Source organism: Muscardinus avellanarius (genome assembly GCF_963383645.1).
Source record: "Muscardinus avellanarius genome assembly, chromosome: 14".
Taxonomy (NCBI): Eukaryota; Metazoa; Chordata; class Mammalia; order Rodentia; family Gliridae; genus Muscardinus; species Muscardinus avellanarius.
The window spans coordinates 82,050,591-82,064,509 of record NC_137800.1 but is presented as its reverse complement, the minus strand read 5'-3'; the positions used below and the strand labels follow the sequence as shown (position 1 = coordinate 82,064,509).

Genomic DNA, 13,919 nt, shown 5'->3' with positions numbered 1-13,919 from the left:
TTTATTAATGTCTCTGGTCAAGTAACACTTTTAGGGAGGTTATCTTGGTCTATTTAGAACTGTAGTCATTAAGTCCTGCAGCTTATCTAGTTTCTTCATAGGCTAGTATGTACCACCTGGAATTCTACACTTAGGTATTTATCTTCACCTAAAAGTAATTTTCATGGAGGCAGATTTTTCTAGGCTACTTCAGCTACTGGGGTGTATATTAAATACATGTGTTGCAAAGAAAACAATCCATAGTGGATTCAGGTTCTGCCCACGTTTAAAAAAAAAAAAAAAAAAAACCTAGTAACTTCCAATAGAACTAAATTCTAGGACACTTTAAAAGACTAAGCAGTGTTTTTATGAACCTCAACTTTGGGCAAATTATTTTTTAATTAGACTGCTTCAGAACCACATGATTCTTTCCCAAGACTTTAGTATGCTCAGAATTGAATTTAGCTTAACATCCAATATACCCTAGTTTGGTCTATCAGGTTACAATTGAGTGGATTTCAGGGATTTGTGGACCTGACCTCACCATTCCTCTTGCTGGGGATGCTAACCTTGCAGATTTTATTTTTTGGCACCAGATACTGAATCCAGGGGGATTCTTCCTGTGAGCAACATCCCCAGCCCTACTTTTTTTGAAATGGGGCTAATTTGGAGAAGGCCTCACTACCCAGTTAAGACTGGCCGGCATCATACGATTCTCGTCTTAGCCTCCGAAGTACGAGACTACAATCATGTGCCACCACGCCTGACAAGGTTAACACTTTCCTAAACTATCAGTTATTCCCACCCCCAAATGAATTAAAAGGTGCACCAGCTTTTCTGTGACAGCGTAGATGGCTCTGAAAAGAGCCTTTTGTTTAATATTCCCGACCCTAGCTCCTTATTTAGCTTTGTGGTGGCTCTCGGTCTTCTTGGGCAGCAGCACGGCCTGGATGTTGGGCAGGACGCCGCCCTGCGCGATGGTCACCTTGCCCAGCAGCTTGTTGAGCTCCTCGTCGTTGCGGATGGCCAGCTGCAGGTGGCGCGGGATGATGCGGGTCTTCTTGTTGTCGCGGGCCGCGTTGCCCGCCAGCTCCAGGATCTCGGCGGTCAGGTACTCCAGCACCGCTGCCAAATACACCGGAGCGCCAGCGCCGACTCGCTCGGCGTAGTTCCCTTTTCGCAGAAGGCGGTGAACGCGACCCACAGGGAATTGCAGGCCGGCCCGAGACGAACGAGTTTTGGCCTTGGCTCGCGCCTTACCACCCTGTTTGCCACGTCCAGACATAGCGAGTGAAAACTCTAGGAAAGCAGTGAACAAGAAAACTGCAAGGACGGCAGTTTTTATACCTACTTTTAAGCGCGAAAAAGAAGACATATAATTGGTTGGCATTGTAATTTATTTTAGCCAATAGAAATGCGAAGCTTGGATTTCTGCATTTTGATTGGGTAATGATAATCTATGCCGTATTCTGAAGAACAACCAATCATAACAGGAAATGAACTTCACCTTATTTGCATACAAGGTTCTATATATAAACAGCAGGCATCTTCTCACCGGTTTACCACTTCGTTTTCTCCAGCTCTGAGAAGTTCCTTTCGGTATGCCTGATCCAGCAAAGTCCGCTCCTGCCCCGAAAAAGGGTTCCAAGAAGGCCGTGACCAAGGCGCAGAAGAAGGATGGCAAGAAGCGCAAGCGCAGCCGCAAGGAGAGCTACTCGGTGTACGTGTACAAGGTGCTCAAGCAGGTCCACCCCGACACCGGCATCTCGTCCAAGGCCATGGGCATCATGAACTCGTTCGTCAACGACATCTTCGAGCGCATCGCCAGCGAGGCTTCCCGCCTGGCGCACTACAACAAGCGCTCGACCATCACGTCCCGGGAGATCCAGACGGCCGTGCGCCTGCTGCTGCCCGGGGAGCTGGCCAAGCACGCGGTGTCCGAGGGCACCAAGGCCGTCACCAAGTACACCAGCGCCAAGTGAGCCTCCCAAATAAGCTTCACCTAACCTCAAAGGCTCTTTTAAGAGCCAATTACCTTGTAAATACTAGAGCTGTAAACACATGTTTGAATCGGCCCAGTCAAAATACTAAATACTAGAGCTGTAAACACATGTTTGAATCGGCCCAGTTTTAAGTTTTTATTTTCTTGCGGGTATGGAGATGGAACCCAGGGGCATTAAACCTCCGAGCTACACCCCCTGCCCTATATTTTTTACTTATTTTGAAATGGTCTCACTGAGTTGCAGAGGGCCTCACTCAAGGGCTGAGGCTGTCCTCAAACCACAATCCTCCTGTCTCAGCCTCCCAAATGCTGTGATCACAAGCATGTGCCACTACACCTGGCTCATCCAAGTCATACTACCATTTTTAACTCACCTGCCCTGACGTGTGTGTCTGTCAGGTACTAGGGATTGAATACCTGGAATCGCTCTACCACAGCTACATCACCAGCTCTTTTTGTTTTTTGACTTCCTCCACAAGGCTGTTCTTTAATTTGTGAGTTTCTTGTCTCAGCCTCCAGAGTAGCTGGGATTAGGAGTGTACACTGTGCCACAACCCAGTCCTGACTTGAATAACTCCCAGGCTGAGATCAAGTTACTGCTGGGAGATATTTTACAATATAATGGCACTGCCCACTTAGATTTCATGGAAAGAATAGGAAACTTGGGAATACTTATCACTTATTAGCATATATTTTCTCCAGTAAGTATTTCTAAACTTTAGCTATGCAGGACTTTGGTAGTTGAAGTAAAGTATACCATGACGATGATAAATTCTACCTTCAGGCATATCACTATTACGATTTTATTTTTTTAATTTAGAATTGGTAATGGTATACTGCTCTCATTGATTCCAGGCTTACAAACCATTTTTGAAGAGATATGTTGATTTTACAAAATTTTCTTGCAGGCCTTTTTGCTACTGTTCCAAAACTCTGAAAGTGCATAAATAGTTATTTATGTATTTATTTTTGGTGCTGGGGATTGAACCCAGGAGTGTTCTACCTCTGAGCTACATTAACAGCCCTATATTTTTTTAAAGTTATTTTTCTGTTTGAAACAGTGTCATTGTGGTGGGTCTTACTAAATTGCTGGGGCTGGCCTTGAACCTTCAATCCTATCTAAGCATCCCTAAGTACCGGGACTACAAGCCTAAACCACACACCCTGCATGTGTTTTAAAGAAAAACCTGGTGGAAATGTAGCCATAACTTTCACTCCCCCCCACCCCCTCTCGGGTCTAGGGATGGAACCCAGGGGCATTCGACCGAGCTACACCTCCTGCCCTATTTTTTATTCTTTATTTTGTAACTGGGTCTAACTGAATTGCATAGGGCCTCACTAAGTAGCCGAGGCTGTCCACGAACCGCGATCCTCCCGTCTCAGCCTCCCGAGTGCTGGGATTACAAGTGTGCACCACCACGCCCGATTTCACCATTACTTCTTATTCATCTCACTTGGGTCTCATTTAGCTTCTCTCAATAGCACAGAATTTGACAGCTGGAAGGAATCACAAAGATCAATGTTTTTCCACAAATAGCAAAACTGAAGTAGACCTTAACTATCTGCTCAAATTATAGGGCAGAGTAAGATTCCAGTATGCTTGTAATCTCTGCATTTGGGAGGCTGAGGCGGGAGGATCGCACAGGTTTAAAGCCAGCCTCAGCTAAGACCCTGTTTCCAAATAAAATAGAAAATAGGTCTAGGAGTACAGCCTGGAGGTAGAAAGCCCCTGGGCTCCACCCCCAGTACCACCAATAAATAAATAAATAAATAATAAAAATAAATTCCAGTATGCTGTTTTTCTGTATTATGTAAATAGATTCGTGTGCTTTTTTTTGTGTCAGCCACTTTCCTCTTTAGCTGATTAACTTAAACTCATTTGCATTTCTACGATCTCTTATGGTATTAAGTCAAATGTGCTCAATTAATTTGGCATGGTTTTCTTTGAATAAGTGGGGGAAACCAAAGGCATTATTTACTTGGACAAAACTTCGCGTTCTCAATATGGTTTGAGAATTTGAAGATCTTTAGGAATACGCGAAGTTTCTCACTCTAAACTAGATATTTTTCTTTGGAGGTCTCTAATACTAGTTAAAAAACTTAAAAGCCAATTTATTACTCTAGTACACACTACCCGCTAGGAATACAATGTACACAGTCTAGTCACCACTCAACGTGTAGATGCTGACTTTACTAAGTGGACTAATAGTTATTGTAGTTTTTACTGAGCAGTTACTGTAGATATACTTAGAAAAACCTGTTTTTTTTGCAGGCATTCGACCTCCGAGCCACACCCCCTGCCCTAATTTTTATTTTGACCGGGTTTCAGTTGCAGAGGACCTCACTAGGTGAGGCTGTCCGCAAACTGCGACCCTAACAGTCTCAGCCTCCCGAATGCTGGGATTACAAGCGTGCGCCACCACGCCGGCTTATCTCTAGGAAAAACTTCTAACCCCTTCCTAAAGCGAGTCACTTACAAAGCTTCCCTCGGGAACCACTTTATTCCTCTTCCAGACCCTTTTAACAAGTAGAATGATTTTTTCAGTTCAAAGGTTCTGGCATTGAAAATTCAGAATCATAGAAACATCAACCCTTAGGGCTCAAGCTGGAGCTCCTTCTCTTGAGAAGTTTGGGGCCCTGAAAAGGGCCTTTTAGATTGTTAAAGGTGAGGAAAGCCTAGCCGCCGAAGCCGTAGAGCGTGCGGCCCTGGCGCTTGAGCGCGTAGACCACATCCATGGCGGTGACGGTCTTGCGCTTGGCGTGCTCGGTGTAGGTGACGGCGTCGCGGATCACGTTCTCCAGGAACACCTTCAGCACCCCGCGGGTCTCCTCGTAGATGAGGCCGGAGATGCGCTTGACGCCGCCGCGGCGAGCCAGGCGGCGGATGGCGGGCTTGGTGATGCCTTGGATGTTGTCCCGCAGAACTTTGCGGTGGCGTTTAGCACCGCCCTTGCCCAGGCCTTTGCCTCCCTTGCCGCGTCCAGACATGGTCAAACGCTACTGAAGCAGTTAATGCAATGCCGACAGGTTCGCTGCTACAAGGGCTTTATAATAACATGGCGGACCTGTTTGAGAACTTCAACGTCAGGGGCGGGAACCACCACAGCTAGTTCCCGCCCTTTTGCGCCTTTGTCTTCTACGCAGAGACTGGAGCCGCCGGGGAGGAGCTTGAGGCAACAGCCGGGTCCGGGGAGGCAGTTTAACGTGCTGTCTAAATATTACTGTTTTCGCTGAGCATTCGGCCACCGACCCAATTAGCAACTTATAGTTCTCACAAGCCTGACCCTTGTTCTCAAATTTCCCAGTATATGAAATGAAGTTATTCTTTAAAAAGCGCTTTAGATACAAGGTTAAGCAATTTATATCTTTACTGTTTAGATTCTAAGGTTATTGTTACTGACTTAATGGATGTTTAAGCAGTTACTTGCAGGCCTATGGAGGGAACTGAAAGCACGTGAGGATTGCAGAGCTGGAGGATGGGGGGGTCAGGGAATGGGGATAGAAAACTTAATCTTTATTTGTACTCTCCAACTGAATCTTAGCTTTTATTTTCTCCAATGTGAATCGAGGCTTCAGTGTAATCGACAAGTCTCACATTGCAGTTGTCAAAAACTAAACATATTGCTTGCACACTGGTAATTTTTAACCATGTGGTGTGCTTTGGTTATTCAATGCAATAATAAGGAAACATGTTAACATTTCACTTGTTTGGATTTTGTATAGTTTCATAATGTAATATTACTTTCCTTTGTAATCCCACATGTATTTTTTAAACATTTGGGAATATTATTCTAGGAAAAGGCCCCAAAGCTTAATTAAACATACACAAAAATAGTTAAAGTTGATATAGTGGCGCAGGCTTGTAATCCCAGGAGACTGAGGTTCTAGAATAGCCTGAGCCAGTAGTCAGACTCTCATCAACCTAGCAAGACCTTGTTTCTAAGTAAAAGTAAAATAGGGCTGGGGTGTAGTTCGGTGGTAGATGTGTCTAAATAAAATCCTCAGTGTACCTGTCGTAGGAAAATAATTTCATAGGGTTTTTGGCTTATGTGGCAGAAAAGAATTTCAGTGTGCACTGGTCAGAGAAAAAGTTGGGTTTTTTTTAAGCATATAACTATGTTTTTATTTTTTTATTTTTTAAACAATTTTTTATTGAACATAAATAGTATACATTTAAACTATATTTGGTGCCCTCTCCCCCCCACCCCCATTTCCCTTCCCCCCTCCCACCAATGGTTGTCCAGGTTAACCATGTCATATTCATAATTTTACACATGTTCAGGTGTAGACCCTCATTAATCAAGATCAGCCTTCCTCCTCTCCTATCTTTCCATTCAAACTTTGCTGATATTTCCCCTCCATTATCTGGAGTCCCACTGGTATCCTCTGTGTTTCCTAGTTTAGGCATATTAGAGGAAACATATGTACCTTCTCCTTCTGTGCTTGGCTGATCTCACTTAACATAATGTTCTCCAGGGCTTTCCATTTTCTTGCAAATGATATAATTTTGTTCTTCTTTATGGCTGAATAGAGGTTTTATTCGGAAAACTGAGAGATTCAAGGGGGAAAGGCAGACCATCTTAAGGGGTGGAGAGCCTCGGAGCCAGAGGGTCTTTGCAGCTTTTTCAGTTCTTTTATAAAACCTCCTTGAGGGGTTGGTGGGGTCCCTCAGTGGAAGTCTGAATTTTCTTTTAATCTTCTGGATGTCTGGCCTCTGAGAGGAGTGGTGGGTGGGTGGTGTCCAACCTTTGTCCTTCTTCTGGATCCATTGTTTACTAAGCATCTCTGGAATCTCAGAGGGGTGAGGGCTTTTAGGGATTAAGGGTGTGGGCTCATTAAGGCTTTTGCCTAAAACAGAACACACACACCCTATTTGGTGGAGTTAGGAGATTATGAACTTTCTAGATATTAAAACCATATTTTCCTTTTCTTCCCTATTTGTATCCTTTCTGCCTAATATTTGATTTCTTCTACCCTACCTCACAACCACTGTATATTACTAAGTTTATTATATGGATACAGCAAGTGGAAGAAATTAATGGAGTGGAATAATGAAAAAAGTGATTTTTGGTTACACAGCTCCTAAAAGTATCAAAAGTCAAATGTCTTACAAGTTTTGAAGAGCCATCTGAGTGCCTATCATTGCTAGACATTAACACATTTAAGAAATTCTTACACTAGGACTGAAAATAAGTTAATTTTCAAGAAATACAAGCAATAAAAGGGGGGTATTGTGGGAGGTCAGTAAGTGCTAGAGAAATTGCAGATAGGAAGAGGTTTCAGATCTTGAGAATGTAGGTCGACCAAGTTTAGAGTTAAGGTTCAGGGGTGCCACAGTACCACACTAAGGTATAAATTTCACAATGTGGGGTGGGTGAGAAACGGGAGTTTCACAGGAAATCTTAACAAATGCGTGTGGCTGACACATGGGGTGTACAAAGTCTGTAGTCACCACGTTCTCCCTTGCCCCCTAGCTCGAGCTGGAAAGTCTTAGGGAATGATGAGGATTCCTGGAATAGATGAGGTTGGTGTCAAGGAGCTGGCCAAGTGGGTCTCGCGCACCTTGGCCAGTGCAGACATCCAAGCTCTAGGAGGATTTTGGTAGTGGAACTCGTGCTTGCAGTTTCCTCAAGGTGTCAGCCTGGGCCCTGTAATGACGTTGCCTGGCGTGAATTAGCTTTGGCAACTTAATTTGCCTTAAGAACCAAGCCAACAGGTTTAACTAGTACCCACTGGATACCATACTTTTAAATTTCCTAGAATCTCCCTAGGCCTAAACGGCACTTCACTTTCAAGCACTGTTCTGCCCTGTCACCTTTTCCTTACAAGTGTTCAGTTCTCTTTGAGGAAGAGATAGGTGGCCCTAAAAAGAGCCTTTGGTTTGTACTCGGTCAGTCCAAGGAAAATCACTTTCCCTTTGCCTTGTGGTGGCTCTCGGTCTTCTTGGGCAGCAGCACGGCCTGGATGTTGGGCAGGACACCGCCTTGAGCGATGGTCACTTTGCCCAGCAGCTTGTTGAGCTCCTCGTCGTTGCGGATGGCCAGCTGCAGGTGACGCGGGATGATTCTAGTCTTCTTATTGTCGCGGGCCGCATTCCCCGCCAGCTCCAAGATTTCAGCCGTCAAGTATTCCAGCACTGCCGCCAGGTATACAGGGGCGCCGGCACCAACACGCTCAGCGTAGTTGCCCTTGCGCAGCAGACGATGAACACGGCCTACGGGGAACTGCAGTCCAGCTCTGGACGAGCGGGTCTTGGCCTTAGCACGGGCCTTGCCACCTTGCTTGCCGCGTCCAGACATTGTTCGTCAATTGTAGCACCCAGCCAGAAATGTTAAGGAATCCGAAATATCGGACTTTTATATCCTTTGCTGGGCGCGAATAGGCAGCTGTCCGATTGGTTAGTTTTTGCTTTTGTTTAGACCAATGGAACGCGGTGCTGGACACATGCTCTGATTGGACAAACGTACAAGTGACGTCATGAAACAAAATCACCAATCGTCACAGACTGCTATTGCGCCTCATTTGCATAACTCATATATATAAGGAGCCTTCTGCACCATCAATTCATTCCTGCCACGTTTTTCCAGCCATGCCGGAGCCAGCGAAGTCTGTTCCCGCCCCGAAGAAGGGCTCCAAGAAGGCCGTGACCAAGGCGCCGAAGAAGGATGGCAAGAAGCGCAAACGCAGCCGCAAGGAGAGCTACTCGGTGTACGTGTACAAGGTGCTGAAGCAGGTCCACCCCGACACCGGCATCTCGTCCAAGGCCATGGGCATCATGAACTCATTCGTCAACGACATCTTCGAGCGCATCGCCAGCGAGGCTTCCCGCCTGGCGCACTACAACAAGCGCTCGACCATCACGTCCCGGGAGATCCAGACGGCCGTGCGCCTGCTGCTGCCCGGGGAGCTGGCCAAGCACGCGGTGTCCGAGGGCACCAAGGCCGTCACCAAGTACACCAGCTCCAAGTGAGCGGGTCCTGCCATTGCTTATCCAACCCAAAGGCTCTTTTCAGAGCCACTCACAAGTTTCATTTGAGAGCTTTAATGCTTTGTTTTTTCCGGGGATCTTGAATTGTCAGAAGCTGGGTTTCTGACTGCACATGCTTTTCTGCGTGTGTATACGCGCGCGCGTTGTCCTTGAATCAAGTTTACTGGTTCTGCAGTGTGGTTTCTTGGCAACTGGTGGAGCCAGGCTTATTCTTATCCCTCTTGTTAGCTTCGTTTGCCTTCCCTTACCCCAACGCTTCCTATTCTTCGCTGTTCTATTCACTAGCGAGGAAGCCCTCCAGAAGGCATCTCACTAAATTGGCTAGAGGTAGCGCCTGTTATAACTACAGTCAAAACTACCGGAATGGTGAAAATCCTAAATGGGCGCAATGAAGCATTTGTGTTCCAAAAGGCTTGAAAGGCAACCCCTGGTGACAAATATCAGGGCTTATTGAATACTTAATTTTCCTCAAAATACCACACCCGACGAGGATGGGATTCGAACCCACGCGTGCAGAGCACAATGGATTAGCAGTCCATCGCCTTAACCACTCGGCCACCTCGTCACGTTGGCCCGCCGCTCTCAGAACTTTATTTAAGAGGCTACAAGCAGCCTGGACCGCTGTGGTGGAATGGAAAATAATTTAAGGGATGCGGGAGACTTCCGGGAGATGTGGAGATGACTCGGTTCTACACGAAAGAGCAAGATGCCGGAGAGGAAGAGCTGCGAGGGGGTTAAAAGGACTCGTAAGGAGCGGATGATACCAGACAGAAATGCCCTCCCAGGCCAAAGGGGCGACAGCGGCCGAGCGGCGCCGGGCTAGAAGCCCCCGGAGCAGGTTGGGCCCGCGGCCACCGCGCGAGCCCGGGAACGCGTGCTCGCGCAGTCTGTGCGCGGCCCCGCCAGGTGAGCCCCGAGGCCTCAGTGGACCCAGTGCCCCTAGTGCCCGAGGCCGCGAGTGTCCCCCCAGGCCGGAGTCGGCGCGGAGGGCGCGCAGACGTGGATGACAGAGCAGTCTAGAAGGCAGCTATCCTCAGCATTGTGCCACCAGCGCCGCCCCACAAAGACAAAAATAAGTAAATAACAAATAAGTAAATAATCAAGCAGTCTGAGAAAGCAGGGATGGGGAGACGTGCCTATGGCATTTTATATCATTGTAGTGCATTTGTTTCAGCTAGTGAAATTATATTAACGTATTAACTAAAATCTGTGGTTAATATTAGAATTCATCTCAGTGTTGTACCTTTTGTGGGTTTTGACAAATGTATTTATCATTACTGTATCATCCAGAACAGTTTCATTGCCCTATATATCCAAGCTTCACCATTCATCCCCCTGACAACTACTGATCATTTTATTATATAATTGCATCTTTTCCTTGATGCCGTGTAGCTGGAATCATATTTAGTATGTTTACAGTATGTATCCTTTCAGAATGTATCTTTCACTTATAATATGCCTTAAGCTTTCTCCATGTCTTCTCGTAGCTTCACGGCTTTTTTTTTTTTTTTTTTTTTTATCACACAGTATGCCATTGTACCAGTTTGTCCATTTACCTATTAAAGTACAGTTTGGTTGTTTCCAAGCTTTAGCAATTGTGAATAAAGTTGCTATAAACATTCGTCCACAAGTTTCTTTGTGTATATCGGTTTTCAAATATTTTGGACAATATACAAAAAAATGCAATTGCTGAAAATTCTCCTTATATTTTTGTTTTGGAAGACGTCCTTTCCATTTTGTTGCAGTGATTATATTAGTTTTCATTCCTACTCTTACAATTTGAAATGATTTCTTTACTAAGAGTTTTCCTTTTGTAGGACATTCTCTCTCCCTTAAAAAAAAAAATGGTTTTCCTCCCTCTGCCTAATATTTTTCTCTAGTTTACTTTTATCTCTATCACTTACATTTATTTCAGATGTCTAGTGATCTTTGACAGCTGATTGATAACTTTAAATAACATCTTTTATAGAGAGAAAATGTATTACACCTTCCCTCTGGGGGGGAAAAAAAAGAACCTGCAGCCTTCATACCAAATGAGTCCTCAAAATTGGGCAGAATAAGGAAAGGTGAAACGACTCACGGTGAGCCGGTTAAGTTGAGCTTCGGTGGTGCTCAGGAAGCAGGGAAGATATAGGGGCACTTTCAGTTTGGGGTTCAAAGTAAAATCCAGGTTATTTTGAGGAAATGTATTAATTTTGCCAGCATGAGCAGAATAACCCGATAGCTTCCTCCTTATTTTTTCCCTCCTTTACATTCCAGGGCTGGCAGTTCATCAAACGTCTTCAAGGGAGCGTGTGCCTGGCGCGGGGGGATGCCCTGGGGTGGAGTTTGGGGGCCGCTCTCCGGCTCCGCCCTGGCAGCGATGTTGGCGGTGACCGCAGGCAGCCGGCCCTCGCGGGGGATTCCTGTTTGCTGACACTGCGCGTAGGATAACTAAGATGTTTTACTAGTGCAAATAATTCCTGGAAATTAGATGATCTTTCCAGGTGTATTTGTCGAAGAATAAATGAAATAGCTGGAAAGACCGCTGGACAGGAGAGGAGTAACCTGCCAGCTGTGGCCAGACACGCTGCCAATGGAGAACCGGCCGCAAGCGCGCGCCCGGCGTCAAGGGCACGCGCTCACTTCTTTTTTGCTTTGGACATTTGGGAAAATGCTTTTATCTGATTTCTCAGAAAAGGAGGTGGGCTCGTCCGGGATTTGAACCCGGGACCTCTCGCACCCGAAGCGAGAATCATACCCCTAGACCAACGAGCCTTCCACAGATAGAAGTGGCTGTTTCCAAGAAAGATAAGTTTGAAGTAATCATTTTTTTTTGTTGTTGTTTACCCTTCAGAAATTGTTTTCTTAAATAATATTTACCACTGGTTGCATAAATGAGTCTGTTGGAAGACTGGTTCTGTGAATGATCTCTTGGTAGCAAATAAAATTGTGTTATTAACAGATTTCTCCTTATACTTGCCTAAACTATAAGTAATGTAACCCATTTTTTATTTAGCTTTTAAATTCTGCTATAAAAATTAGGGTTCTGAAATTTTCTTTATCACTTTCACCCTCTTTAAAGTATTATTCCTGAGGGACTTCAAAACCATTTGCTCAAACAAGGATTATTTTTGAATAACACAAGTTCCTTAGAAACAATCTTCCTTAATCTCAACAAAATTCTACTGATAAAAGAGTTAGGGGTGTTTTGGTTTCAATTTAAAAAAAAAGAAAATAAAAGTTTTCATTTAACTCAATGCAGAACCAGAGTATTTTACAGTTTATAATAAAGTGAATGTATGAAAGATTGTGAGGAATTCCAAAGCACTAACAAATGGTATCTAAAACAAGTTATAAATAATTTCTAACTGATATATAGAAAGAAGTGGTAAATACTTTTATAACTTGATTTATATAAATTTGAAAAAAAGATTTATTCTCATGTTTAAAACATTAGAAATATGCTGGGTGTGGTGGTACATGACTGTAATCCTAGTACTTGGGAGACTAAGACAGGAGGATCACAAATTCAGGTCAGCTTCAGAAACTTAGTAAGACTCTCAACAACCTACTGAGGCCGTATTTCAAACAAAATAATAATAATAATAAAAATAATGGATGGAAGTGTAGTTCAGAGGTAGAATGCCTCTGAGTTCAAGCCCCAGTTACACACACACACACACACACACACACACACACACACACACACACCCCAGAAATATATAAAAATATAATGGACTTCTACTTACTATATCTTCATTTACCTAGTTTCTCCCCAAACAGGTAATCAAAGATTGCAAGAATAAAATGAATGCTATGATGGAGATTTATCAACATAACAATATTATTATCAATATTATAAAATTTTGTTTTATGTATATTTTCAAATAACTAACACTGGTTGTGCTTTTAAAATAATGTATGAGGCTGGGTGTGCCTGTAATCCCATTCTTGGGAGATGGAGGCAGGAGGATTGCAGGTTTAAGACCAGCCTCAGAAACTAAGTGAAACCTTCAGCAATTTAGTGACACCCGGTTTCAAAATAAAAAATGGCAAGGGTATATCCTGGAGGTAGAATGCCCCTGGCCTCAATCTGAGATAACTCCTCTAAAAGTATATTTTTTCTATTGAAGTTATATTTGTTTATTTTGTAGTACTGGGGATGGAATCCAGGGGCATTCTACCTTCAAGCTACACCCCCAGCCCTCCCTTCTTCATTTTGAAACAGGGTCTCACTAAGTAGCTGAGGCTGGTCACAACCCCTGGTCCTTCTGTCTCAGCCTCCCAAATGCTGGGATTGCAAGTGTGCACCACCATGCCAGGCTCTATTTTTTTTTTTTTTTTTTTGGTGGTACTGGGGTTCCTGGAAGCCCTTCTACCTCTGGGCTACACTCCTAGACCTATTTTTACATTTTTTTTATTTGGAAACAGGGTCTCCTAAGCTTTGAACCTGCGCGATCCTCCTGTCTCTGCCTCCCAAGCGGGGATTACAAGCGTGCGCCACCACACCCGGCCAGCTCTATTTTTTTGTTAGCTTCGGGTCATCACTCTCAGCCTAGAATGTCTGCAGTTTTCCCTATTGGAGTTCTTAAATGTGCACATATATATGAAGCATTGAGCACTAAAAACGAAGTTTCAGAGTTAAAAGGTGAATGCTTTAATAATTCTGACAGATTTTTGCCAATTTGTTCTATTGCTGTATACTACTGGAAGCCTGGTGATGAAAGAATTGTTGCACATAAGCAGAATCTATACCATGTTTTAAAAGGCCAGGATGGAGAATTAGAAGATATCTGGTGTCCTCTAGTTTCCTATGACCTCTGTGTCAGATAAAAGCAGCTTGTTATCAGGTTTATTGCTTTGAGATTATACCCTTATTAGTTTAAGATACTCTTATTTGATATTTTTTGTAATACAAGGCTTAGCAAAACTGACAGTTACTTCAAGAAAATTTTTATGGAAGAGATG

The 13,919-nt window shown here is 44.2% G+C and overlaps 5 protein-coding genes across 5 annotated transcripts; 2 read left to right on the top strand and 3 right to left on the bottom strand.

Annotated features, from left to right (window-relative positions):
- Positions 1–877: 877 nt before the first annotated feature.
- LOC308272966 (histone H2A type 1-H) lies at positions 878–1,264 on the bottom strand (the record flags this gene model as incomplete). The annotated part of the gene is made up of 1 exon (XM_080710019.1): positions 878–1,264. The coding sequence occupies one exon, from the start codon at positions 1,262–1,264 to the stop codon at positions 878–880; it is 387 nt and encodes a 128-aa protein (XP_080566145.1).
- Positions 1,265–1,580: 316 nt separating this feature from the next.
- On the top strand, positions 1,581–1,961 carry LOC308272867 (histone H2B type 1-K-like; the record flags this gene model as incomplete). The annotated part of the gene is made up of 1 exon (XM_080709898.1): positions 1,581–1,961. The coding sequence occupies one exon, from the start codon at positions 1,581–1,583 to the stop codon at positions 1,959–1,961; it is 381 nt and encodes a 126-aa protein (XP_080566024.1).
- A 2,696-nt stretch (positions 1,962–4,657) lies between these two features.
- Positions 4,658–4,969, bottom strand: LOC308272825 (histone H4; the record flags this gene model as incomplete). Its single annotated transcript, XM_080709839.1, has 1 exon — positions 4,658–4,969. One exon carries the CDS (start codon positions 4,967–4,969, stop codon positions 4,658–4,660), a length of 312 nt encoding a protein of 103 aa, XP_080565965.1.
- Positions 4,970–7,887: 2,918 nt separating this feature from the next.
- On the bottom strand, positions 7,888–8,280 carry LOC308272794 (histone H2A type 1; the record flags this gene model as incomplete). Its single annotated transcript, XM_080709785.1, has 1 exon — positions 7,888–8,280. The coding sequence occupies one exon, from the start codon at positions 8,278–8,280 to the stop codon at positions 7,888–7,890; it is 393 nt and encodes a 130-aa protein (XP_080565911.1).
- Positions 8,281–8,570: 290 nt separating this feature from the next.
- Positions 8,571–8,951, top strand: LOC308272754 (histone H2B type 1-F/J/L-like; the record flags this gene model as incomplete). The annotated part of the gene is made up of 1 exon (XM_080709712.1): positions 8,571–8,951. The coding sequence occupies one exon, from the start codon at positions 8,571–8,573 to the stop codon at positions 8,949–8,951; it is 381 nt and encodes a 126-aa protein (XP_080565838.1).
- Positions 8,952–13,919: the final 4,968 nt, after the last annotated feature.